The sequence below is a fragment of the Nyctibius grandis genome, chromosome 5, assembly GCF_013368605.1.
Source record: "Nyctibius grandis isolate bNycGra1 chromosome 5, bNycGra1.pri, whole genome shotgun sequence".
Classification (NCBI taxonomy): Eukaryota; Metazoa; Chordata; class Aves; order Nyctibiiformes; family Nyctibiidae; genus Nyctibius; species Nyctibius grandis.
Genome location: NC_090662.1, coordinates 89,508,928 through 89,535,623, shown reverse-complemented (window position 1 = coordinate 89,535,623; position 26,696 = coordinate 89,508,928). Strand labels below are relative to the sequence as shown.

The following is a 26,696-nucleotide window of genomic DNA, read 5'->3' as shown; positions in this document are numbered from 1 at the left end:
ACTTAAATTCAGTGAGAACTTTCATAAAAGGGTAAATTGAATTGCGTCTCCCTTGCAGTGAGCTTGGTGTGCGTGTATGAATAGTTACTATGGATTGCTGGGAAGAGGATACGTGGATGAACCGTGGCATGTTTGGATCAAGTCTAAGGTCTGTTCTCTGGTAGTGTTACTTCTAAGGATCCATCTGCTGTGCAAATGCCTCGTTATAGGAGTCTCAGTGGCTTCCTAAAACACACTTTTGTCTTCCAGTGCAGATGAGACAGGAAACGTTTTGACTTTGAATCTCGATTAAGTCCTGCAAGAACCAGTGTTGGAAGGGTTGGCTGACATTCAGGTCAGTCCCATCTACACTATGGGACTGAAAAGGGTGCAGTGAGAGCCATGGTGCACAGAAACTTTCCTATGTGGTGTCTCCTACAGTTTCTGTAGGACTAAAATCTCTCTAGTGTAGAGCTGGTGTTTTCTCACTCAATCACCTTTTGGGAGTCCTACCTCACCAAGTTGGATTTCTGCACCTGTTGAAGCTTGAGAAGCAGAAGGGTTGGGCAGCAAGTTAACTCCTTGTTTTCCAATGGTAGGGTGAGGAGCCTGCACCGCATTTTCCATACTTTCAGGCACTTAAGGGTATCTCAGTTCACAACTCAGTGCTTCGAAAAGGTGCCAGGCTGTGTTGAGGCATGCTGACCCCTGTGCAAAGCCTGAGGTGTCCTTGCAGTGACACGGCCACAAGATCCCCTGGGCTAAACTAGCTTTTTACCCTTCCTTTCCCATTTCCCACCAGGCACAACTCTTTTTAAAATGTAAACTAGTAATTTGGAAGTACCTAGCAACAGAAGGCATTACGCTGAAGAGAGGCAGGCTATCACTTGCTCTCAGAGAGCTCAGGGGAGGACGTCTCTTTGTTCAGTATGCCAGCAAAAAAATGTCCCAGGATAATCAGTTCTGCCAGTGGCTTTCACACGCTTTCAGGCACAGTGATGGAAGTCAGCACGGTGAAGCTTTTAGAGACGGGCCTGGGAGGAACGAGTCTGTATACCTGCAACAGCTCCCTTTGGAAGTTACTGGAAAATCTCCTGGTAGCTTCAACAGGTTTTGTAGCAGGCGTGAAGTAGTGCAGCCAAAGTGAGAATCTTATCTGCTGCGTGATTTAGGCTAAAAGTATGTTTGTCTATGTCTCTGTTTTTCCATTCCATATACTGGCATTATAGTAGTAATAATACCCACCATGTGGAAGTCAGAAGGGTTTGCAAGGATTAATTAACATTTGTAAAGCATGTTGAGATCTTTTGATGGAAAGAAGTTAGCAAGTGTCAAGTACTAATATAATTATGAGGGGAAAATAGCCATCAGTCTGCATTCACTCCTGGAATGTATGAGATTATACCAGAAGCCTTGGCTTAAACATTTGTGTATGTTTAATGATGAATTTTTTTAATTATCTTTTCTTTAAACATATCAGTTGAATCTGTTAAAATTTTTTGCTTCTTGGTGATGAAAACTTATCATCTTGTCTCCTCTCACATTTGGAATTAGATTCTCTTTTGCCTGCACATGCAGTCTGTTCCTGTTAGCCATATCGCTTTCTTACCATGGCAGCCCTTCGCTATCTTCCCCACCTTGTTGCCAACCTCTTCTCACTTTCCTTCTACTGTTGGTCACACTTCTCTCTTCTATAGTCCCATCTGCTTTGCTCCTTCACCTTTGCTGCCGTGGACTCACCTGCCATTTCTTTCAGCAGTATGATGAAACGCAGACAAAAGAAAGTATATGTTATGTGGCATCAAACCAATGCTTTGTGGACCAGTGCTTTGGTCATGGTGTGCAGAGGCAAGGACAATCACAACACGAAGTAATGCCATGCTCTCCAACAAGGACACACTCATTGCTAGCTGGTAGCAACCCAGAGCTCATAGGTCCAGCCCAGGTTAGTGCTGCTCACCCTCTCCTGCAACCCAGGTGCCAATGCCGGAGGAGTGTGAATGTATTTTGCCTGTTGGACAGGCTGGAGCTGCGACAAGCACTGAAAGCTTGGGGCCAGGGTTTGTGTCTGACGAACATGAAGCACAGAAGGGGCTAGGGGGAGGCTGACCAGTTAGGGCAGAGGATGGCTGTTTGGCAGTGGAAGATTTGCTTGGACATGATCAACAACTTACCGTGAATGTACAACTGGCATTACCACTCAGCTCCCTCTGTCCATGCAGAGCTCATCTGTGTGGGGATGCTACCGTATAAAGCATTTTGCAACAGCTATTACAGACTGGTTCCCTATGTGGAACTGCTATTCCAGAATGAAACTGAAATTTTTTAAAAAAAAAGCGCACCATACTAATTGCTGTGATTTAGAAACATGCTGTATATTGCAGAAAAAACCCTTACTCTGGCACAGTATCTCCACAGGGAAGTTTCTCTGTCAGATGCCTTGTGCCTCTTAACAGCTGCATATACCCCCTTGGAAGTCCACAGACCGTGGGCACACCTAGGGCAAGCAAATTGTTATTTTCTTCCATTTCCTATTTTTTATCTGGGTATTTTCTGTGAATAACTTATAACTTGTAGATAATTTATTAGTGAATCTTTGAAATGGGAGAGGTTTTTGTTGGATGCTAAGAATTCTGTGAAAACGTTTTTTTTTTTTTTACCCTTTTTAAAGAGCAGTGGCTTTTAGATTTGTGTGATTGATCAGCTCTCATGAACTCAGTCAGCTTTCCACAGACTTTCTCCAATAGTTTACACAGAGTGAGTTTTTTGGTAGCTTCTTACGAGTAACTTCTCCTGGAATAAGGATCCTGTGGAGTAATGTAAGGGGAACAGGCACATCTAAGGGAAAACTAATTGAAAGGGTAAAGCCAAGATATTTTATTGTGTTTATGTGGGTGTAGTTGCAATCGCTGCATTTCAAACTTTCAGCTGTTTAAACTGCACGGTGCTGTTATATGTTGTCTGCAAATCATTGTAACGTCAGTGTGCTGTTCAAAGTGCTGTAATGTGACCTTGCATATTTCTGCAGGCGTGTTTTATGGAAGGGTTTTTTTACCTTTCATGAAGGTGAAAGACACATCGGGATTAACTTTCGGAGAGATGCATGGAATGTATCTGCCCCTAATCCTGTTAGCAAATGACAGGATCTGCACTCATAATTCCTCTGCTGCCTCACTGAAAATGTCTCTTAATCACCTTGGCTGTTGACAGTAGGTTTCTTAAACACCTGAGAAAGAGACAGATGCTTGTCCATGTTAAAAGTGAACAGCCACAAATTTCCCTTGAAATCAAATCCACACCTGCACAGCCTCTGTGAGTTGTGTGCATGGGGAATCAGTACTAGAAAACTTTGAGGCATCTGATTTTCATTATTTTTTTTCTCCTGTTCACCATATGTTGTAGCACTGAACGTATTTGTAATGCTGTATCCCCCCCCAAAGTGGTTTATTTCAGTTAGCATAAGGCTTCAGAGTCTGCTCTGTTTTGGTGCTTGTTCTGCTCTTACATTTCAGATGCTTTCCTGTTTGCAGCATTTATTCCAATATTTAGTCTGTTGCAGTATGTTAAGGCTATGTCCTCCTCTTGCATATTTTGTGTCGGGAAGAGTGGATAAAAAAAAGATTATTCTATGATTATCTGAATGATTATCTGGTAAAATTATTTTTCCAGGTTCCCTATGTGCAAATACATGCCTTGTACTTTGTTCCTGCAACACAGACTTTGCTGTATTTCTGAAAGCTCCAGCAGACATCTTCAGGGACCTGTCTGGCTCTGAGCAATAGTCATTTAGTTACAATCTCTAATCCCCTTGGAAATATAGAGGAGTTTTGACACATCACAGAGCCCAGGCTAATGCTAACACCCATTTTTATGAATCGAGCAATAAAAATAGTGAGTTCTGAGCATTTGTAGGCATTTCAGATCACACAACATTTCAGGCAAGGCAGAAGGAGTTACCAAGCAATGTCTAGTCTGGGTAATCATGACCTGCTATCTTACAGTTTCCATTCTGTCAGTCATGGTGGATTTTGGCTTTCCAGGCCCTGGAGAGCCATGTGAACCTGCTGGATGTTAACGACAGAGCTGCATACTCAGTCCTTTCGCACCCCATCAGATCTCTTTCCCTCTTCCCTGTCCTCTGGGTATTTCTTCATCATCCTTTCTCCGTTCTCCATCTCATGCCCTGCAGGAACAGAGGCTCCTCATCCATTCCTGCTGTCTCTCCTTCCCCTTGTCCAGCCCAGGGAGATGTCTTGTTCCAGGCCCCTTCCTACAGCCCAGTCCCTGTTTGATCCCTGCTTCCACCTTCCTCCTTCCTGCCCCACTGGTTCTCTGTCCCAGTCTTGTTCAAATTCACAATCTGTTTCAGTTTTAAATCAGAGACTGATGTTACAGTTATGGAGCAATAGCTGTAGCCTACATGCTGATCCACTCTAGGTGCAGCTGCATTTCAGTGGTAGATGAAACAACTCCTTTCAAGATGGTCCAGCACTTTTGGTGAGTGTTGTGTCTGAAATCAATCAACGTGATGCCATGAGCTTTCTTCCCTTCAGGATTCATCCACTGTAGAGTCCTGACTCCTGGTTCCTCATTACACCCTGCAAAACCTGAGAGGCAAATGGAGAAAAGGCATGAGTGCAAAAGGAGATTCTGCTCATAGAGAAGATTTGTCATCTTAGAAAACCAAAGCCATGTTTAATCTCAAATTTCACATCTTGTTTTGGCAGGGTGGATGGTGAATGGGTATATGCTAGAAGTTGATTGTGAGTAGATTGAGCAGGGTGATGAAGGATTAGAGAGTGTGTGACTGAGATCGGTATGGATGTTAATGAATCTAGTGATTCTTTGAGTTAAATTTTTAGCATTTGTCCTTACATGATATTTAATGGAGAAAGTATAGGTTGAAACTAAAGAAGCTTCCCATGTGTGAGACCTATCCTCATGGTGCTGCACTTCCTTTTAAAATACCATCTTCTTAAAATGCAGCAATCCTATTAATCTTTGTGGAGGGAACGAAATGCAACCATCAGTTTGTTAAGAGGCTCTTTCTTTCCTAATGTGCTGCATTAAACATTAAACAAGCCTTCAAAGCAGGTAACCAGGGTGAAAGTAGAAAAGCAGATGAAACTGAAAGGCCAGAGGCTGGGTTTCCAGGTCAGCAATACATACATAATTTGTAATAATTCAGTTTGTGCTTTCCTGAAATCATAGCTTTGTTCTTGTTTGCTAATTTGGGAGGATGCAGCATACTGTTTTAGAATTTAAAAAATCCACCAATCTGTTTTTAAAGAAGTTTAAACTTTTTTTTCTTCAGAAATCATTACCTACTGCAGTTACAGGGCTAAACTGGACACTGAGTAGAGAAGAGTGAAAGCCAATTCTCCTTCCAACCAATCTCCTTGCCTTTGTCTCTATAGGGAAAACTTGCTAAAATACCCCTTGTTTCTGTCACTGCTGTAGCTACACTAGGGTGGAGGCAGCCTGTACTCTGAGCACTGTGTTCTGTAAATTTGATTTTAGCTCACCTAGCTGAGGTGAGCTTACAATTGCAGGGCTTGCCTGGAAGGTCTGATTTATGCCATTGCTGCCATCAGAATTGAACCATTAGGAAGAAACATTGAGATGCTGTAAAAAGCTTGGCATAAAAAAGTTTGAAGTTGCTATTGCTACTAATCCCAAGTGTAAGAAACCCAAAAGTGCAATTCAGCTGGAAAGTACTTCTATCAGTCTAACAAATAAGCTGAACCTATTGTATTTTACCCCATTTTTATTTATTAATTTACCCCTCTCAAAGTATATCCTCCAGGTACAGGACTAAGACAGACCCTGTTCTGCTAAATCTGCGACTCGGAGTTGCATTCTGGGACTCCGAACCGGAGGAGCTACAGCTTTGTTCAATAATAGGACTCTTGCATTTAGAGGGAGGTGGTTACATCAGAAAACTTGGCAAAAACAGACCATTGCTACAGGTATAGGGAAACTGAACAATCGTAATTGAGAATCCTCTTGAAATGGTTTATAACTATTGTGCTTGAATAAAAGAAAAAACTCCACTTCCTAATGACAACACAATTTCCTCTCCAGCCTCTGATGGAAAACATATATTGCATGTGATGTGAGTTTTAATTTTTAAATAGAAAGAAGAACTTTCTCATATTAATTGCTGAGGAAATATAAGTAATTTTATATATGTATGTATATAAACTATATACAGAGAAGAATTGCTGTTGGGCCATGAAAAATGGTCCTGTGCTTTTGTTCAGGTTTCTCCCCATAAAACTGCAGAGTTCCTTGTGTGCTTTTGCTCCACATTCCCCACAGGCTGTCTGATGGACTGTCCATCCCTGCCTATAGCTACCTCGGTGTCATAGTTTAATGGCATGACTATGTAGGATGACAAAATGGCCTAATAACGAAAGTCCTCCTCATGCCTTCCTTCCCTCCCTTGCCTTTATTTAGAGATCTCTTATAGATATCATCGATGGTGACATGAATTTTGTATGAGTTAAAAAGATGTTTGGAGGAAATACAGAACTTTGTAGCTTGAGCATGACACGTTGGAGACATCAGTTTGCCTAAAGGTGCCTGTGAGAAAATGTAGGTTTCATTCCTCAAATCTTTTGCATATTTTCTATGAAGACCACAATTCTCAATATGCAGGGGAGCTTTTTTAAGTTACAAATGCTCATGTCTGTCTTCATTTTTAATTCCTTCTGTCTTGAGTAAATCTCTTAATCATGTCAGTTGGAGTTTTATTTGCAATGAAATATAAAAGAGGGGGAGCTGGATCTTAACTTTGTATACATTCAGTAAGCTAGCAATTTGAGGTATAAAAGTGCCTTGAAAGCCATATTGAATGCTGGGGCCCAAAACCAAAAGAAAGAAATTTCTGATTTGGCTTTGTAGCAATTGTGGGTTGTATATTCTGGGACGAATCCTTTAAGTCCTTACTTATGCCTCAGCTAGGCAAAATGCCCATTATTCTCAAGTCATATGCCTGAAATATTACTGGGTGAGGCTGTGGCATAAATTATTTTGGATTTTATATGCAATAAAGCACTAGAAACTGGAGGTGGTGGCAGCAAGCAGAATGCAATTTGCTATGGAGTCAACAAGTACGACATCAACCACAGTGGTATGCACAGCGACTGGGTTTTGCTCCCACTTTTTTAAGTTTGAAAAAGTAAGCTTGTTTTGTACACTTTTTTGCATGCTTGTCATCTGCCAGGGAAACAAATTTCTGGGTGAATTCCACTAAGCTGCAGGGAAAGCAGTAAAAAAGTAATAGTTATCAGCTACAAGGCACTTGGTCAATTATTGTTTTCTGCCCAGTTACTTTTTTTTTTCTTTTCACGGGAAACGTCTAAATTAAAACAGGTTAAATATACTGCACTGCTCACTGACAGGTCAATGTCAAATCTATTGTGGATGAAGTAAAACTGCAGAACATTATAGACTTCACATATTGAGAGAATTACATGCTTTTCCTTGGGACATTTCCAACAAGCGCTTTTATCTAAATATAATATATGTCGGAGGCAAATTTGACATTGTTTCAGTAGCTGAAGGTTTTTACCCTTCATGTTAGCAGCCCTGCGTGCGATTTATGCTGAGGTACTCAGAGGCGATTTACCAGAGTTATTTGAATGTGGCTGGAGAATCTGCTTGCATTTCATGTTATGAAACAGATCATCAGTTTTCAGCCATGAGGAAAAAAAAATAGGCGTGTGCTTGAGTCATTCTGCCTTTGTGCAGAATGATACAGTGATGTTACAGACTGGCTCTAGCTATGAGGCCCAGGTTTTAGGGCTTGAATCTAAAACCAAAGCAACAGTGCTGTTACGAGCAGAAAACTGCAAGAAATGAGACAAGGCATTGGAAATCCTGGGCGTTTACACAACTGAAACTTATATTTTCAACAGAAACCAGTAATTTGGAAAGGCAGGATCTATCCTAGAGGCTTCAGTGCCATCTTCAGTAATGAAATAAAATCCCTGGCTGCTTTTGGCATGGATTACTTGGTAGTCACCAAGTATTTTTGTCGTCAGTATGGAGTCATTTTCACCTGTGGTTATTGGCTTGCGTATCACTTTTTATACTTCATTATTCCATATGGATTGCTTGCACCTTAGTTTTTTAGAATCAAACTGTTAAAGGGGTGAGTGTACCTACTCTTTCCTTACCTGTGAAAAAACCTAATGTAAAAAACATCAAAAGGAAAGAACCATAAAGAAGAATGTGCACAAGCTGGACCTCTCTGAAGACCTTTTCTTTCCCATACTTAACTGTTGTGTCATGCAAACAAAATAAGAGTCTCACAGCCAGATCCTTAACCAATGTGAATAATCTAAAGATTTTGCTCAGCTGAAACAAAAAATTTGTTGTTAAAATGCACATTGTTTTATCTTTTAGGTATTTTAGATTGAGGTTTAAAGTAGGAGAAAGGTTTCTAAAGGTATGGTAGGAAATTAAGGATGCCAGATCTGACAGAAAGAACGTTCTTCTGCTAACCCATTGAATAAGTGGTTACCCAGCAGAAAAATAACAATCCTTGAACTATTTGGAGCTATGAAAAATCAGAAAGGATATTAGAAACACAGAATATGAAAATTATGTAAATGAAAAGGTAATACATTGAAAGGTGTGTCAGTCTCTTTATTTTTCCCAGAGAACTATGTGGATATCTGGGTAATTTGCCCACTTGGAAGTATAGGCTGTGTACCTTTGGAGAATGTGTGGGTGAAAAGAGCAAAAATATTTGTGAGGCAGAGATAAATTATGAGCAGAATGAGAAGGCATGTACCTTCTGTAAATGGAAGACTAGTGTTAAGGCCAGCAGGTGCCACTGTATAATCCAGTCTAACTTTCCATAACTAAAAGATAATGGAGTTTCACCAAGTTGTGTCTATAATGAGCCCAAGAATTGGTATTTTACTGTAGTATAACTACCAAAAAGGCATCCTTAATGTGGAGATGCAAGAGATGGATGTTCCGTCATTTCTTGTATATTTAATCACCCTCACTGTTAAAAACATGTGCTTCGTTTCCAGTTTTGATTTCTCTGGGTTTAATTTCCAGCCATTGGTTAATTTTATCCACTTGTCTCTCCTACATTCAATGTGAAAAAAAAAAATGATGCATGTCAAATTGAGAAATATGTGAAAAATATGGGCGTTAATAACAGCATTCATGCACAACATTGGACTGAGAACTGTGGTGGCATGTCTGCATGTCTCCAGCATAATCCCCTGTTTTCACTCACTACATCTTTTTGAAACATGAGCATTTTGGACTGAAATTCTGCTCATTCCCTCATAAAAATGAATCTTCTTGAGCAGGTCTAAGCAGAATGCTGGCAGCTCTCACTGAATTATGGAGGAATGATTAGAAGAAACAGTTTTCCCCACAACTGCCCCCCACTATTCACCACATTTTTAGATATGGCTTGAATGAAATACAGCTGACATTTGACACGCAAAGCTTGACAGAGCCATAATCCACTAGAAGCATGTGCATTTGTTATGTTTGTTTTGAGGTGAAGATTGATCCGTTGTTTATATCCACGTTTTGAAGCGTGCCTATCATAACACAAATTAAATGAACAATAAAAAAATTAAAAACACATGCAATCATAAATAAAACAGGACTGAATATCAACAGTGACACAAAGAGCACTCCCCAGTGCGTATTATAACAGAGTCCATCCTCACCCCACCCATCCTTTCAGGAAGAGCCTGGGTAAATAGAAAAGCTTTCTAACAGCGCAGAAGGCCAACAAATGCAGCTTCTATAGACTGAGTCTGGCAGTGAAATTTGTCGTCAAGGACATATTACTGACTTCCTCTGTCTGCCATCAATTTGGAAATATGCAAGTCAACAGATGTCACTTCAACTGCTGTGGTGTTAGGTAATGAAGGGTGAAGGTCTTAGAAGTAGGTTAGGTTGCAAGTGGAGGTGCAGTAGTTTGATACAGGATGAGTGATCTCATTTCTTGGGGTAGACCACAGAGAAAATCAATCTTTAATAGATGTAAAGGCTTCTAGATAACAAAGTTGTGTGGGAAAGATCTTGCTGAATAGGTACAGTTGCATCTAATGGAGGTATGTATTGGGAGGGCAGTGCTATGAATGCAAGGTGTTTTTGCAAGTGAAGACAGACTGGCATTTGAGTGAATCATAGGGGAAAGAAGAGGCAGATCTGGGCTCTGTTTAAGTTAAAAATCTACTCTTGAAGGCTTTTGTTCTGTTTGGAAATTTTTCACATATTTCTGACACCCTTGAGGTGGAGTCAAAGCTCAGATCCACAGCTCTTCTTTCTCCCTGCCTCCTCTAGAATGGAGTAGTGGGATCCAGCTTAAATTAGGCATTGTTTGTTTTCTACCCCTGTGAAAAATGAAAAATAATTTAGATTCATCAGGTTTAGCTTACGACTCACTGAGGGCAGGTAGTGCTACAAGTTATTAAGTGTCTCTAATTAGAATACACACTGTTTAGAACACGGACCAGATCTTTCCCTGTCTTTATAAAATGCCTACTGTAGCAAGCCCCTGAGCTTGATCAGGAAATTTTAGTCCTGTCATAATCCAGATAATAATAATAATATAGTAGTACTGGGCAAGAAACTCTAAAACCAAAGTGCCTCAGGTAATGTTTGAACTGATTTGTGGTTTCAAGTGGAAACCAGTTGAAGCTGGCTTGTATGAAATGGTTTCAGCCCTATAATCATCCTAGCTATTACCGAGTTTCTTACTGGGTTATAACTTCATTGAAATTCAGTGCTCGACATAAAATAGAGAGGGTGCCGAATCTCTCTGAAGAAATCCTGAGGCAGATGGCCTCATCGCCTATATTCCTAATCCAGCAGAGTTATTTTCCACTCTAGATGGTAGAGTCCCCCCATTCAGTCTGAGGGTAACGTTTTAGACTTACTCAAGTAATCAGAAGATTTGTTGACTTCAGTAGGTTTGGGATTTCAGTCCTGGAGATATAAATCTATCCTACCTGCTCAACAGGGCAGAACGTCTGTTGTTAGTTGTTACCCCTACCTAGCATGGTGGGAAATGACCTCTCAGAAATGACCTCTCACATAGGTGAGATGCTCAGTCTCCTGTACTTGAGTTGTGCTGTGTCAGAAGGTATGATGGACTCGGCATTAATGCTTTACTAGAAAAACTTACCAATAACACACAGAGGTTGCACTGCTTTTTCTCATGTCAGAAACATAGAGAAGGTAACAGGAGAAGCAGCCAACACTCTGCTTTTTTTATTTTTTTTCCTTTTAGCTGACATTTAGTCCAAAAGCGTGTTATCTTTGGTAACAAGGTGTAGGGCAGTTTCCAAGTCATCATCTTTTCATCTGAATATTTAATAAGAAGTGTTGTGTATCAGAAGGCTTGACATACCTCTTTGAGATCATGCTGTGCTGTGCTCTCATTGCCTGAGATAGCTGGAACAGCTAACTGTAGAGAGAGACTTGCCTGCAAAGACTTTGAACAGTTATGTGGAAGGTGATAAATAGGTATAAGGTTAGTTTAATTTAGTTGTGGGGTGTGTATGCATGCTGCGCAGCAAAACTGTTCTCCAAGGGTGGAGAAACAACACCAGGCCAGTGTGGACCATCAGATTTCCATCTGTCTTTATATACAGAACTGAAATCTTGGAGTCATACTTTTTATTAATTATTTACTCTTGCTGTAAATAATGTCAAAAGATGTAGGCAAGTGGAAGATAAGCTCTGAAGAGCTCCCAAATTGGTTTTGCTTGGGACGGGTAGCTAGGGAGAGCTGTAACAGTGGGAGAATGAGGGTCAGTCCTCTCACTCCCAGTGGAGGGTGCGTGAATTCATGTGTCTGCCTGTGGTTTATTTTCTATGTGAAATTTGTTTGACACCCTAGGCAGCAGAGGAGGAGGAGTCTACTTAGATAACTACGGAAAAGAGAGTGATGAGCCAGCTGAGTTAGGGTGAACAAAGTCAGTGCATGAGGATTGAGAGAATGGTGAGATGAACACTGTAGTCAGAAGAGTATATCTTTCATGGGCAGAAATGGCATTTGTCTAACTTGTCAGTCTTTCCTATGACTGAATTTCTAATCGAAAGTCAATAGCAGTCAGGGTGACACTGTTGAATTGTTTAATAAATGATCCCGCTATCAGTTCATTAGCCCATTAATTAACATAGCCAACCTGAACCTGCATTTTCAGCCTACTCTGATGTCAGTCTGTGGTGGCTACTCCGGTCCACTCCAGCAGAGCTTTTATTTCCGAGGCAAGCAAAACAGGCTGTTTGTACTTCCCAGAAGTACAATCTGGGAAGTAGTGTTAACATAATTGTAAATAAAATATGATACAGATCTATAAAATACTGCTATTCGTTGTTGATATGACTATTTCCAGATTATTGGGCACGTTTCACACATCCGTACTGGTGAACAGAGTCGAATACTTAAGGTGATCCTTATGGGTGGAGCCCATATCTGGTGTACTTGCTCGCTGTAGAAAAACTGCTATGATATCACAGAATCACAGAATGTTAGGGATTGGAAGGGACCTCGAAAGATCATCTAGTCCAATCCCCCTGCCGGAGCAGGATTACCTAGACCATATCACACAGGAACGCGTCCAGGCAGGTTTTGAATGTCTCCAGAGAAGGAGACTCCACAACCTCTCTGGGCAGCCTGTTCCAGTGTTCGGTCACCCTCACCGTAAAGAAGTTTTTCCTCATATTTATGTGGAACCTCCTGTGTTCCAGCTTGCACCCATTGCCCCTTGTCCTGTCAAGGGATGTCACTGAGAAGAGCCTGGCTCCATCCTCATGACACTTGCCCTTTACTTATTTAAAAACATTAATGAGGTCACCCCTCAGTCTCCTCTTCTCTAAGCTAAAGAGACCCAGCTCCCTCAGCCTTTCCTCATAAGGGAGATGTTCCACTTCCTTAATCATCTTCTGTCATGAGGATGGAGCCAGGCTCTTCTCAGTGACATCTCTTGACAGGACAAGGGGCAATGGGTGCAAGCTGGAGCACAGGAGGTTCCACTTAAATTTGAGGAAAAACTTCTTTACGGTGAGGGTGACCGAACACTGGAACAGGCTGCCCAGAGAGGTTGTGGAGTCTCCTTCTCTGGAGACATTCAAAACCCACCTGGACGCGTTCCTGTGTGATATGCAGCAAGGCAGTGGATATACTTAAAAGGATAATGAGAAAGATTGTCAGTTTTCTTAGCAGATGATCTATATGATGTGTCCAAGGACAGGAAATACATATCTGTTTTTGTTTGACTTATTTAATGGGTACCATTTAGTGGGAGTTTTTTCCTTAGGGTATTTTTTCTTTCCTTTTTTAGCTTTCTGAGCAGCTGCTGGTTTTAAAAAGTAATTTTAAAGAGGCTTTTAAAAGCAGTTCTCCTTGCTGTGTAGGAGTGTTCTGTATGGGTACAGAGAGAGGGGTAAACTACTTCATCCTCCTGTGGTCTCACTGCAAAGACAAATCCTGAGCCACAGGCACTGGGAATCGACTCAGTCATGGCCATTATCCAGCTGCCACAGGCTAAGAGCAGCATACCCTCTCCTGTGCCCTTACATTTGGAGTTCAGAGCTAAAAAGATCATAGGCTTCTTGCAGCCAGAACATCTTACTGAGAAGTGGGCTTTCTGTGGTCAGTTCACTAATGCAGCTTTATTCCAGAGAGAATTCTTCTGCAAATTAAAGACCCCATTGGTTTATTATTGTATTCATGTGCTTTCTGTTCTAGACCTAAATGAAATGTTGATCCCCCTTTAAATTGCTTACAAATGACAGGGAGTGTTTTTTCCTTTTCTTCCCTGCATCACCTCCAATACTTTTAATTCATCTCCTTCCTTTCTTCCTCTTCCCCTTACTGTGATCCTTCATGGCTGTGCTGCTCATAGTTTTCCCTCTCTTTGAGAGGAGCTGTTTCTACAAAGAAAAGGTTGCAAGCTCTTGAAGTGGAGTGCGAAAGTAGCAAAGCAAATCCCTCCTTGCGCTGAGGCCAAGAAAAGTTGCACAGGATGAAAATGCTGTTCCAGGTCTGGCAAGTGGCTCAGCCATGTTGGGTTTTTAACTTCTATTTTTAATTTTTAAAGGAAAATAGGGATAATTCAATCTCTGCTGAACCTATACTTTCACCCTTCTTTCAGAAAAGGAGAAAAGCAGTACCAGAACAAGGCAATGGGAGAGACTGGGATTCAAAGAGTCCAATTCATGACTAAATCAACATGTTTTAGTTGCTTTTAATGTTAAAATATTTCTTGAAACACAAGCTCTAACTGTGCTTGTTTTTGCTCGGTGCAGATTTCTTTTTTTCTCTATGTGTATTGCTGTATAGTTAACTTAAATGGGTGACTACGTAAGGAAGGGTGACTGCTTAACCATCATGTATCAGCCCATTGCTGGAAGCAAAGTAAATGAATGTCCTGACTGGATGTGGCACATGTTAGCTTCCTATTTCACTTTCCCTGCACAAAGAGATAAGAGGAATGCTGGCCTTTCCTTTTATCTCACCCAGTAATAATGCACCTCAGCAAAGATTTGAATGGGCTGCAGGATTATTAGGATTGTAATGTCTTGCTTTCCTTTTCAAGTAGGATGAAACTAAATGTAATCATCTGTTGGGTTAGATGAACACAATGGGTTCTCAGCTGTAGGCTTTCATCACAGTGGCGATCTTGTATGATTTGGCCTGGCAGAGCTCCGGGCTCACAAAAATTTTGTAGGTGTCAGATGTTTGGCATTCAGAACCGAGCACTGAGAGCTGTTGTCATACTTGTGTCTCCCTGCTTTCTAGTCTTTCAGTTTTAGAATACTGTCACCATTTTAAGCATGTTATATTTAGAGAAGGGTAGTGAAAAGCTGCTTGGCTAAGCCCAGTTCCAGTTATGTGGGCTTGAGCCATAGTCTGCTCAAATGCTGTTGTGTGCGTTCCGGCAGGATCATGGTGCAGTCTAGCGGGATGTTTGCTCAGCTACAGAGCTGGGCTTTTATGGACCTAGTATTTTCTAGGAGCAAACTGACAGTGTGGTGTGGCTGCTGCCTTCGCTATGACTATTTTGTCAAGTTCATTTCTGAAAAAGAAAATCAAACCAAGCTTTGAAACTATGCATCTCAACTTGACAGCTTATTTTCTAAACAGCATATGGAGCAGCCTCTGCAGCCATGCTTACTGTGCTCAGATCAGCCGCTTTTTGTAATTTTTCAGTCACAGTGTCCTATATGCTATAGCCCTTTTGTTTTCCTGTCCCTAATGCTCTCTTGCAGGCTGTCCTACCAGAGAAATGATGATGATGAGGAAGAAGCCGCCAGAGAACGTCGCCGACGGGCTCGACAGGAGAGGCTGCGGCAAAAGGAAGAAGGAGAGCTATCAGGAGAAGTAACGGAGAAATCCGAAGTTAATGCCCAAAACAGGTAAACATCTGATGTTGTTTATTGACAAGTCAACAGTAATTTTTGTTCAGAGTGAAGTTATCTTGAAGAGGTCTGTTTTGCTACTTACATTTTAAGCACCATGTTTGGCCATCCTCGCTCTGGAGAGGACCTAACACTGTGAGGAGTGCCACTGGCTGTGTATATACAGTGGGGTGTGAGCATCACTGAAGCTGGGCTTGAGGCCGTGCTCATGACCCATTCCCAGGGTGTCCTCAGGGCTGTCTATGGGGTAACTCTGCTGGGGCTCATGGAGAGAAATACCTCTGATGCATCCTGCTGCCAGATTACCTCAGGCATGACTGCCTCTGGCCTCACAAACCTCCACATCTTTTGTCCTGCTTATAGGGCCCATGGTGTTGTGGGGCCAAGGCACATGGGATTGGTGGGCACTCAGGCTTCAAGTTGCAGCTGAAACGTGCCTGCAAGGCACTGGGTGTGAGCACTAGACCTCAGCCCTCATCTGTCATTGTCAGAGTCATATAGCTATAAACAGCAGAAAAGCTTACAGAGTGAGGCGCCACTTGTTACAAGCTGAGTGGACAGAGCTGGCCTTCCAGTCTGTCCGTGATTTATTCAGTTTCACATAGTCACAAATAATATATCCAGATTTCCAGTAACCATAATTGATAGAAGAGACCAGAAATAAACATTGTGATATCAAGCTAATAGATACTGGTCACAAGCAGCATTGTATTAAAGACAAGGAGAATGGATATAGATAGGAAAACAGCATGATTTCTGATTGTAGATTATAATCTTTTTCCACAATAGAGGAAAAAAAAGCTAGAAAGAGGGAGGAAACCTGCACACAGGAGAAGTAAACAGCTGAATTTTGAAGGAGTCAAAAAACCTCCAGGGACTGAGAGTGAGATCCAGTCCTGATACCTACAGGTGTTGAATAGCATGTCTTAAATTAGGTGCTCTGCTCACTCCATTTTCTAACAGGTTATTGTCTCTGTACAAACAATCACAGCCTCACTGCACCCTTAATTGCCAGGCTAACCCATTGTGGACTGTATCTGTGGATGTTGTTGCTGAACAGAGGTAGTTTCTTGTTGCTAGAGAAGTTCACTGAAGTCAGAAAGTATCTTGCTTGTGTAGCATCTTCAAAAATTTTGCCTGGTGGGAAGACATGTATACCTCAGGCCACACTGAAGGGGACCTTAGGGCAAGCTAAAGTCTTCCAAGTATTTTGCTGCAGGGTACGGAGAGAGAGGATGAATTTTTCAGGGCTGTTCATACCTCAGCTGCTCCAAGAGTCAGGGACCATTCCAGTGCCTGCTGAGGTCAGTAAGACTCCTGGGGACTTCAGCGGCTGTTGGAGCTTGCCTAGAAGGGAACCTTTCCAGGCTCTGACATTGTGAAACACTGCATTCCTTATACATGTAGAAATGCCGAAATTAATCTCCAGAACCTATTTGCTAAATTTTGAAGTATGAAAACCTGTTGGGTTTTCAAACCATGAAATAATGTTACAGAAAGCTTTTTTTTTTTCTATAAACACCTAAGTGCATACATTGTTAGAAAGATTTTTTTTTAATGCAAAGTTGTCACTTTTTTGTAGTGTGGCAGAAGAGGAAACCAAGCGTGCTACAACCACAGGGGGAACAGATGACGAAGCTGCATTGTTGGAGAGGCTGGCAAGACGGGAGGAGAGACGCCAAAAACGTCTACAGGAAGCCCTGGAACGTCAAAAGGAATTTGACCCCACGATCACAGATGGGAGCTTGTCACTGCCCAGCAGGAGAGAAGTAAACAACGTGGATGAAAACGAGACCATGGAGAAAGAGGAAAAGGCTGAAACACGACGAGGACGCTACGAGATTGAGGAAACGGAAACAGTTACCAAATCATACCAAAGGAACAACTGGAGGCAAGATGGGGAAGAAGAGGAAAAAAAAGAAGCAAAAGACAAGGAAGAAGTACAGGAGGAGAAATCAAAGGAGGTCCCCATAGAGGAAAATCAGGTAGATGTGACAGCAGAAAAATCCACAGGTAAAGAAGAGGTAGTAGAAACAAAAAATCTAACTATAAATGCAGAGGAACACAAAGCAGAGAATGATACAAATGCTGTGCTGGAAGGGGAGCAGAGTATAACTGATGCTGTAGATAAAGAGAAGCTTAGGGAGGAGGAAACGGCTGAGGAAGAAAGAAAGAAAGCAGAAGAAAGGGAGAAACTTGAGGCAGAAGAAAGGGAGAGGTTAAAAGCAGAGGAAGAAAAGAAGGCAGCTGAGGAAAAACAGAAAGCAGAGGAGGAAAGAAGGGCAGCTGAGGAAAGAGAGAGGGCTAAAGCAGAAGAGGAGAAGAGGGCAGCTGAGGAAAGAGCGAGGGCTAAGGCAGAAGAGGAGAAGAGGGCAGCTGAGGAAAGAGCGAGGGCTAAGGCAGAAGAGGAGAAGAGGGCAGCTGAGGAAAGAGCGAGGGCTAAGGCAGAAGAGGAGAAGAGGGCAGCTGAGGAAAGAGCGAGGGCTAAGGCAGAAGAGGAGAAGAGGGCAGCTGAGGAAAAAGCTAAGCTAAAGGAAAAACAAAAGATGGAAGAAAAGAAAATAGAAGATAAACAGGTAAAAGAGAAGAAAGTACAAGAGGAAAAACCTCAAGCAGCTTTCCTAAGAAAACAGGTACAGTAAACATTTTGCACCAAAATAAGACACCTGTGGTTTATGAGAAATGTAATGCAAGAAAAAAAAAAATTGGAGTTTCCTCACAGATCTATTCCTGCATTGAAATGACTAATACTCATGCTCTCTCTCGCTCTCTCTTTTTAAAAATAAAGCTCCTTACTTCTGCTTACCAACAATGCAGTGCACAACATGCCTGACCTCACTCCATCGTTCAAAGAAAACCTTGCATGTTCAGACCTCTGCATGTTTTTTTGCTGCCTTTTTTTCTCAGCTGCTATAAACTGGCCTAATGCAGTAACACATGAGGTGGAGGCAGACACATCTTGGCACAAAATATTATGAGCACCTGGTAAACTCTATGAGGAATGTGTGTGTTAAATGCAATCACAAGAGAGGGCTCTCTGCTGGAACATGTGAGCATGATGCCACGCAAGGGAGAAAGGCCAAGATGGGGCAATGGGAGCATTTGGAGAGGGTGGAGGGAGCACAGCTGCACACAGAGATGTGGGCACAGCAGCATATGATGGAGATGTGGCTGCACACAGGATTGGTATGTGGACACAGTGTGGAGAAACAAAAGTGCAAACAGATACAATGTTTTCATATTAAAAATAATATTAAAAACCCAAAAACAAAGGGGGAAGAAAAAGAGGTTAAAGTGGAAGCTAAAAAGGAAAAGTTACCAGATGAGAAGCTCCGACCTACCTCCAAAAAAGATCAGGTAACTTGTAAACCGTTGATTTAGATGTTGTAGGGAAACTCGAGATAAGAAAATAAATGAGAGTCCTGTAACTGAAAGTTGCTTGTTCGGCAAAGTACTTAAGCATGTGCTTCACTTCAAGAACGTGGGTAATCCTGCTGAAATAAACAGAGATGAAGCTACTTAAGTGCTTAAAATGAAGTAAATGCTTAAGTAGTTTGTTCTTTTGGGGCTTTAGAACCAAGTCCTGTTTGTCTTAAAACAAATATTTCAGGAAACTCAGTTTGGTCAATAATGCAAGGATGGTTTGCACCCTAGGGATGAATTTTTCAGGGCTGTATCAACTAATCATACTTCCCTGGTTTCCTTCCACTTTACTGTGAACTTTTTCCCTATGACTGAGACCTACTCTTACAATAATAATAATAATAATCATCATCGTCATCATCTAGGCCCTTTGGCCACCTGACTGCCTTAACTAATGATTTTCCCCCAAACTGCAATGCCCCACGATATAAACTATGCATACCCAAGATTCTTCTTTTGTTTTAAAGAGAAAATCTACAAAATTTACTGCATTGCATTTCCACTGTAAACACAGGAGCTGGTGCCATGGTGTTTTACTGTATGGTAAGTAAATAAGATTTGTGGAACATTTACTCTTCAGGTTACAGCTGGACACAGGGAGCCATGTTCAATGTTGTGTAGCAACTGTGCTTTTAGTTCAATGCAGCAGGTATCAAAATACCCCCTGATTCTAATCAGACATTGAGACTGGTCAGGGTCTTGGAGGTTTGGACCCATTTGGGTTCAGCCAGGTCTGTGTGGCTTAAAGGGAGCCACAGCACAGAGATCTGGCAACAGACAGCTTGCTGCCTGTCCAGCTGCTTGGGAGCATTGAGGGTTGTAGAGGGTCCAGTCCACAGTCCTTAGTTGTTGGATTAAGATGCAGATGCTTAGCTCACCCTCAGAGAGTGATGAAAGCAAATCATGTCACAAGGTTTTATGTCCAGTTGTCTGACTTGGTTATCCCAAGGTATCATATTTTGAGTAAAGTATATGTGAGATTGAAAAGGCAAATGAAATTATGAAGATAGTTAGAAGAAAGGTTTCTAATGAACAAGAAGAGAGATTGGCAATACTAGAATAAGTTACTCTAGAAAAGGGAAGAGTTAATTGAGACCTAATGGAGATGCTTCAGAATAGTGCACTAGAAAAACTAAACAATCACTCTAAATTAACCTGATTGTGAAAGCAGAGGAGAGAGCTGTGCAAAAAATAAGGGATGGATTATTTTAAGAGTTCTTCATAAGACAGAATTGGCTTGTAATATTCACTGTTGCATAGAATCTTTGAATATTACAAGTAAATGTAAAAAGGAGGCTGTAACTGACCACAAATATTGATTTAGGTGTGGACTTGAGACATAATCGTCCTGCTTGTGTTTATGTGGAGCTCAGTCAGCTCTCACTGGAGCTCTCATCATGCTTTTAAACCATAGCCACAGGGCTAGATTATTCCAGGAAATTGGTAAGACTTTTAAAAGTGACTTGTGATTTTAGTGCTTCCATTTTGGATACTCAAGTTAAAACAATTTAACAGAGTCCCACTTCTAGCGTAATGCTGAATACCCATGCACCGAAAGGTAACTCTTTTGCATGTGTATCAAGCTGAGCATTCAAACTGTTTTGCTCAGTTTTAAAAATCTCAGTTGTTGCTTCTTGACTTGTGAAGAAAAATTGACAGTCTCAGACTCCAAACCAAGTCAAGGTCAGGCTCCAGTCTCCACTTCTCGCCTTCTTCAAGGACATAAAAATTCAATGAGGCCTATTTCTGAGCCATATATGCAGTTAAGAGGATGGCAGTATATCATGAACAAGATTCTGAAGGAATACAGTGTATCTACATAATCAGATTTTGCTTTTGCAGTTGTGCAACACAATCACATGTCCTTTCTTAATGTGACCAAACGCTGACCCTCAAAGTTCAGGTTTTGATCAAATTAGCAAGCAAAATCTGTCTTCTTTTCTGAACTGTCCCACAATTTTTGGTTCTTGAAAGAGGCCTGGAAAGTTCATAAGAACAAGCTTTCTCATGATGTGAGAGTCCTGGTATTTCCTGCTTCCAGTTTGGCTAGATGTGCCGCAACGCTTTTCTCATGGTATTTGGGTATGGTAGTTGGCTCCAAATGGAAGCTCTAGACCCAGATGCCCACAGCTTTTAAATCACCAAGTAATTGAGCCCAAATAAGGAATCAAATTTGCCAAATGGTCCAGACTCATGTAGCTCATTCACTGCAGTCTAAAGGTGTTCAAAATCTAGATTTAGAAATCTCAACTCTCAGATATTAGCATAACACCCTAACAGGAAAGAAGAAGTGTAGAGAAAGATTAAAATATAAATAAATAAAGCTGGAAATTAGCTAAACATGCTTTTCGTCGTGTTCTATCTTGACTTGACGGTCAAGATTTGAGAGAGCATGTGAACTGTTTTCAGTTCAGGTAATACCACCTGTCTACTCCAACTGGGGTCAGTGTAGTCCTTTTTACTGAATTCAGCAGAAGCTGAATTAGCCTGTCATTTAGGGAAGGACTAAGGCAAGGGAAAGTACTTTTCCTGTTGCCTGCTTTTGGAATGGGACATAATGGTTTCTGCTTCTGTGCTAATCAGTCTCTCTTCTGGCATTAAAATTAGTAGGGGAAGGATTGGGCCCAAAAGCTGTGAAATGTTTCTGTAATACCTTGTTTTATCATCTTTTTGAATAAAGAGGCCAAGCTGTATTAATGGTTTTCTCAAATGCATACACATTACCAGAAATCCTACTGGCTTCTGAAATGCTATTTCCTGGCCTGTTAATTTTTAAACTATATTGTTTTAATATTAGTTTTCTCAGTGATTTCAATTAAGATGTAAGAGATATGACCCTCCCCAGTGGACTTCAGTACATCAGGCAGCTGGAAGTATTGGCTTTTTCATGAGACTTAGAAAGGTCTTGATGAAAATCTCAGCAAAGGAAACCCTATGGTCTCCAAATCCCAACACAGACATCCTGGCATGCGAAATCTTGCAACAATCAACACTGCCGGTTTCAGTATCACCCTGACTGGGACTGAAGGGCTAGGAGATTGCTAACAGGCAGAAGAGATTATTGCTGTGAACACGATCACTGGCTACAATCTTGCCCAGATTTGGGAGCACACAGAAGATGTTACTGTGTGATGGCATTCATTAGGCTCAATGAATAGCCCTGGTTGTCTCATCCCAGCTCCTAGAAAACAGAAAACTATTCCTTGAGGCTGCTAGTAATAACGTCCTTGTTTGCTAGCAGTTACAGCATCATGGCCAAAGAATGCACGGTCATGGAAACTGAACTTCCCTCTTGTTCGTCAGGGCGCTTCTGCCAGGCTGTGGCTAAAGCCTGTTGGCAGGAGAGGGTGGGGAAAGTCTGCACGGTCACTACCTGCTCTCAGGACAGAGCAAATGCCTCTGTGTGGTGTGTCCAACATCCCTCACCAGTGGCAAGTTTGCTCGAGTGGTTTAACCACCCAGTACTCACTTGTAGTGTGTTCCACATTGGCATTGTCCATTGTATCAGTTTCTGTGAGCAAGCAAACTGGCCTCAGGTGATGTCAGAGGCTGACTTTGGGGTTTCACTCAGCAGCTTAATACAAAACCTCAGGGAGGAGCTTGACTTTGAAGAATCTGAAGTCATCCTTTATTGGTAAAGATATTACATCTCCAGAAGTTCTTTGATGGGGAAGGACAGAAATTTGATTTGATTTGGGGGTGGGTGTGCGTATTAATTTTTTATTTCAAGGTGCAGCTTGGAACGCCATAAAAGCAGTTGTGTTGGAGACAGGACTGTTAGGGAAGTTCTTTTTCTTTCTAGTTAGCAAATGGGATGGCAAGAGGCTTCCAAGGGACAAAAGTATTTTTTTTTATAAATGTCTTCATATGAATATTTCACAGAAGGTATTTCTTGCTTGCCAGCTAGAACCTTCCTCGAACATGGTAGAGCTGGAAAAAAAAAATTTAAAAAAAGTTGGACGTAAGTGTTTCATCTGCTGCTGTTGAAAGTTTATTTAGGCTGGTAGTCTGACTAAATGAGTGGGAATAATTCTACCTGAGAATAAAGAACTTAAAGCGGTTCATATCCTCCTCATCTTATCAGCATCTAGCCATGACTCACCATGCTGGGATCAGGCTATCTGTGGTATTGATAAATATTTCAAGCTCAAAACTCTGAAGGAATACTGGAGAATGAAATCCGTGCACTAGATATACTGGATTACTATTAAGAGTTACAGGAAAAAGCTTTGTAAGGACAGAGGGAATTTTCCCAGAGAGTGTTTCCAGAGAGAACATTTGCTTCTTCATAGGATTAAATATTCATGTCTGATAACACTATCGATGTCCCTGGTAGGACAGTGCTTTTTGTCAGAGTAAGTTTTAATCTAATATAATGTTGTGTTTTGGCCATTGTTCTTGCAATATTGAAGTATCCATCTGCTATAATACTGGAAAGAGTGTGAACTTTTTTGAGCAACCTTGACAACACGTGAAGGTTATGTGTAATTTTTACTGCTCCAATACCCTAAATGTTGTACCAAGAATGTACCAAAAAGCCTAGTCCCAAAGAGTTTACAACCCAGAATCTTAATAGGCAGCAAGTGAATGATGCTACAGCAGGAGGGAAAGAGGGTTGGGGTGCCTCAGTGGGGTGCAGTTGCAGAATGAAGCGATGTGGTAACATAGTCCCATGGCAGCAACGAACTTTCACAGAAGACCAATAATTTTATTCATGATGTTTTCATCTTGAATTCAGATCAGGAAAACAGAGTGGTGGCTGGCCACAGTTTAGAGGTTTACAGACTACTTCTGCCATAAAGCACATAAATGTTTTGAAGACAGTTGCTTAGTTAATCATTAATACCAAGAAATTTTTGTTCCTCAGCTGTTATTTACAATGCCTCATTGTGACTTCTTTTTTGTTTGTTTTTTTTTCTTGTTTTTGTTCTGTGATTTACGGTATCTCTTGAGCAGGTAAAAGATGATAAGGATAAAGGAAAAGCACCCAGAGATGAAATGAAAAGTATCTGGGATCGTAAGAAGGGAGTTCCTGAACAAAAGGCACAGAACGGAGAACGTGAACTCGCTGCCCCGAAACTTAAATCTACTGAGAATGCTTTTGGGTAAGTTCCAAGTTAGCATTGGGCTTGCTTATGTTATAGCAGAGCAGGGGGCTATCTCTTGGTCTCTGCTTAAGTGTTACAGCAGCTGAGTAGACTTGGGTTGGCAACATCAGCAGAGGCACTGGCATTCATTGGGTTGTAGGTAGGCTCTTGGCCTATTTTCTAACGAACTGCCCCCACATTCTTGCATTAACAAACTGAAGTACAGGAAGCAGATGTAAATAGCCTTACTCCCTCAGTAGAGGCAAGTGTCTTGTTTTAGCTCTGCCGAGGCTTTCCTCCTTGAAGGACATTTGTTTCTAATATCTGCATAGAGGCCAATAATGACAACAGCCCAGATTTTGTGTTCTCTAATTTTTTAAGTCAGATCTCAACCTTTACTGAAGTAACCTATTTCCAGTTACCCACCTGCTTTTAATCAGACTCTGCATATCAGTATGGAGCACAATCCAGTTGGTAACTCCTGAAAGAGCTTCTCTCTTGATTTCAAGGCAAACCTTGAATTTAATGGCTTCTCTATAAAAGTGATTTTTCAGTTAGGTGAAAACCTCTCCTAGCCAAAATGTTCTATTTTTTCTCTTTTTATAAGCTGTATCACAGTTTGATTTTTATTTTTTTTTTCAAGGAAATATTTGCCTTGTAGCTATATTGGGAAATTCGGTGAAGGTAACAGATTTCTAGTGAAAAGCTTATTAAAAAAGGATTCTGCCTGCTAAAAGGAGGGGATACATGAAGCAGAGCAGTTCTCCCTTTTAGCAGAAAACCAGAAATGAATAGGTTAGAAATCTAAATATTTTTCCTTCTGCACCTCTCTTCTTCTTTTACATTGACACAGGCAAAGAAAAGGTTAAGCTCTCCAGGGACTTTGAGAAATCTGTGCATGGCAGATGGGATTTGCTGTTGTATCTCAGCATTCCCCTCATGATTCTTTTGGGAAAAACAAACTTTCTCAAAATAAAATGCAGTTCAAAAGTCCCTGGAGACACCCTGACCTAAGGCCAAAAGACAGAGAGAGATGGAGATGGAATAGCAGGAAATTGGCCTTGCTCAGAACCGTCCTGCTTCATGACTTGGGTCACATCATCAATAACATGAGAATGGTTTTCTAAAAATATTTTTGTTGTGTTTTCATTTGCTTTACTTCCTGTGGGAGACAGGCCTTAGTGGCAACATGTAGATTTCAGTTTCCACTCCTTTTTTTCTTTTTCTATTTTTCTTCTGCTATTTCCCAAATGCGAGAAGCAGCCTGTTTAATAGCCTTTTATCAGCTGAGTTAGAAGACTTGGGTTGGCAACATCAGCAGAGGCTCTGGTGTTCGTTGGGTTATTAGGTATGAATTAAGGCTCTTGGCCTATTTTCTAATGAACTGCCCCCACATTGTTGGGCTTTGTTTGGAACTATCTTTCTTCTTGTTTTTACATGAACATATCAGATATGAGTTAGGAAACATGTGACTTGGCTAACTCTCAGTGGTGAGGATTGAGAATAAAATAGGGTAGTGGAGGCTAAAGAAAAATCTTATCTGTGTCTTGTTTGTCTACGTCAGTCAGTAAGAGAAATACAGAATAAAACCCCATTTTATGGCTTCCCCTTCCCATCTCCCCTCCCTCCTGCCTTCCTCCCTATTCTCATATAGAACTGCAAAAGTCCTAAATATAATGTAACATGTTTTTTCACATTGTTCTGACATTTTTGGCTCCTGCAAACCACTTCTTTCCTTTTCCTCCATGTCTGAAAGCTGGCAACCAACTTCATTTCTTAGCACCAGAGGTGCTTACGAAACTCTTCCTACACCCACCATCTCAATACTAATTTCCCAATGTCGGCAGTAGGGAACAGAGATTCCCAGAATCTGTTAAAAACAGAGGAGTTTGGGAGCAGAATTACTGCCAGTTTATTGTTTGCTGTTTCAGATTATGTAGAACCAGTGAGGGAAGTCCTGTAAGCTGCATGAAAATAAATAAGCTAGAAACTTTAAATGTCCTTCTTTGTAAGGAGGACAAAATAGTCACCTGAGGTCTCCAAACAAAAATGTTAAGACTAGATTCTACCTTTGGCTTTTATCAGTTGAAAGCTGAGAGTAACTGTTAATTTCATTGAGGCTATCTGCACTGAAGTCACTGAGGACTAACCTTTCTTCTGTGCTGATATAAAACAGAGTGGCTATTTATTAAGAGAATCTTGGCAAATGTTATGTTCTTAGTTCTCTTAATTCTGTGGGCTGAGTATTTGCCCTTGCCAGGGATATCATTGGAAGTGAACTCTTGCATCTTCTTTGGGCCTGAAGCTTGTAGGTCTGGGTGGGCTGAAAACACAGACTTCAGAGTCCAAGAGGCAAAAGGAAAAAAAAATAGTGAGATTCCTGGGATGTTTGCTGTAGAGGCTACAACCTTGCAATGGCGCAGGAAAGCCTTAAAATAGCCAAGGAATTGTCATGGCCTGTGCAGGATAGATGTACTGGATCCTTAGAAATACTTAGTGCCTTATAGAAGCTTGTGGAACATTTTGGGTTCTCAGTACTTCTGCAAACTGAATCAGAGACATTTCAGGCTGGACATCCAAAATCATACCTCACACCTCAGGTATTGGTCCTCATTTTGTTTTTGAATGGTCTAAATGAGATTTCAAATAAAGTTTCCAATGTTTTATCAAAATGCTTTGGTTAATTGTATATGTATTTTTCATTAAAAAAGCATGAGTTCCTTTCTTTAATTAGACATCACTACCTGATGACCACTTACATTAACTTGACGCTTAGAGTGGAGTGTG

The 26,696-nt window shown here is 41.2% G+C and overlaps 1 protein-coding gene across 8 annotated transcripts in view; it reads left to right on the top strand.

The window, feature by feature from the left end:
• The window catches only part of CALD1 (caldesmon 1), a 202,147-nt gene that overhangs the window by 152,468 nt on the left and 22,983 nt on the right, over positions 1-26,696 (top strand). For 5 of the 8 annotated variants that reach the window (XM_068400504.1, XM_068400507.1, XM_068400506.1 and 2 more), the window contains 4 exons: positions 15,250-15,396; positions 16,982-18,032; positions 18,673-18,756; positions 23,779-23,927. In XM_068400504.1, coding sequence (XP_068256605.1) covers positions 15,250-15,396; positions 16,982-18,032; positions 18,673-18,756; positions 23,779-23,927 — 1,431 coding nt within the window. The remainder of the gene's footprint in view (positions 1-15,249; positions 15,397-16,981; positions 18,033-18,672; positions 18,757-23,778; positions 23,928-26,696) is intronic. The other 3 variants (XM_068400511.1, XM_068400510.1, XM_068400509.1) reach the window with 2 other exon arrangements.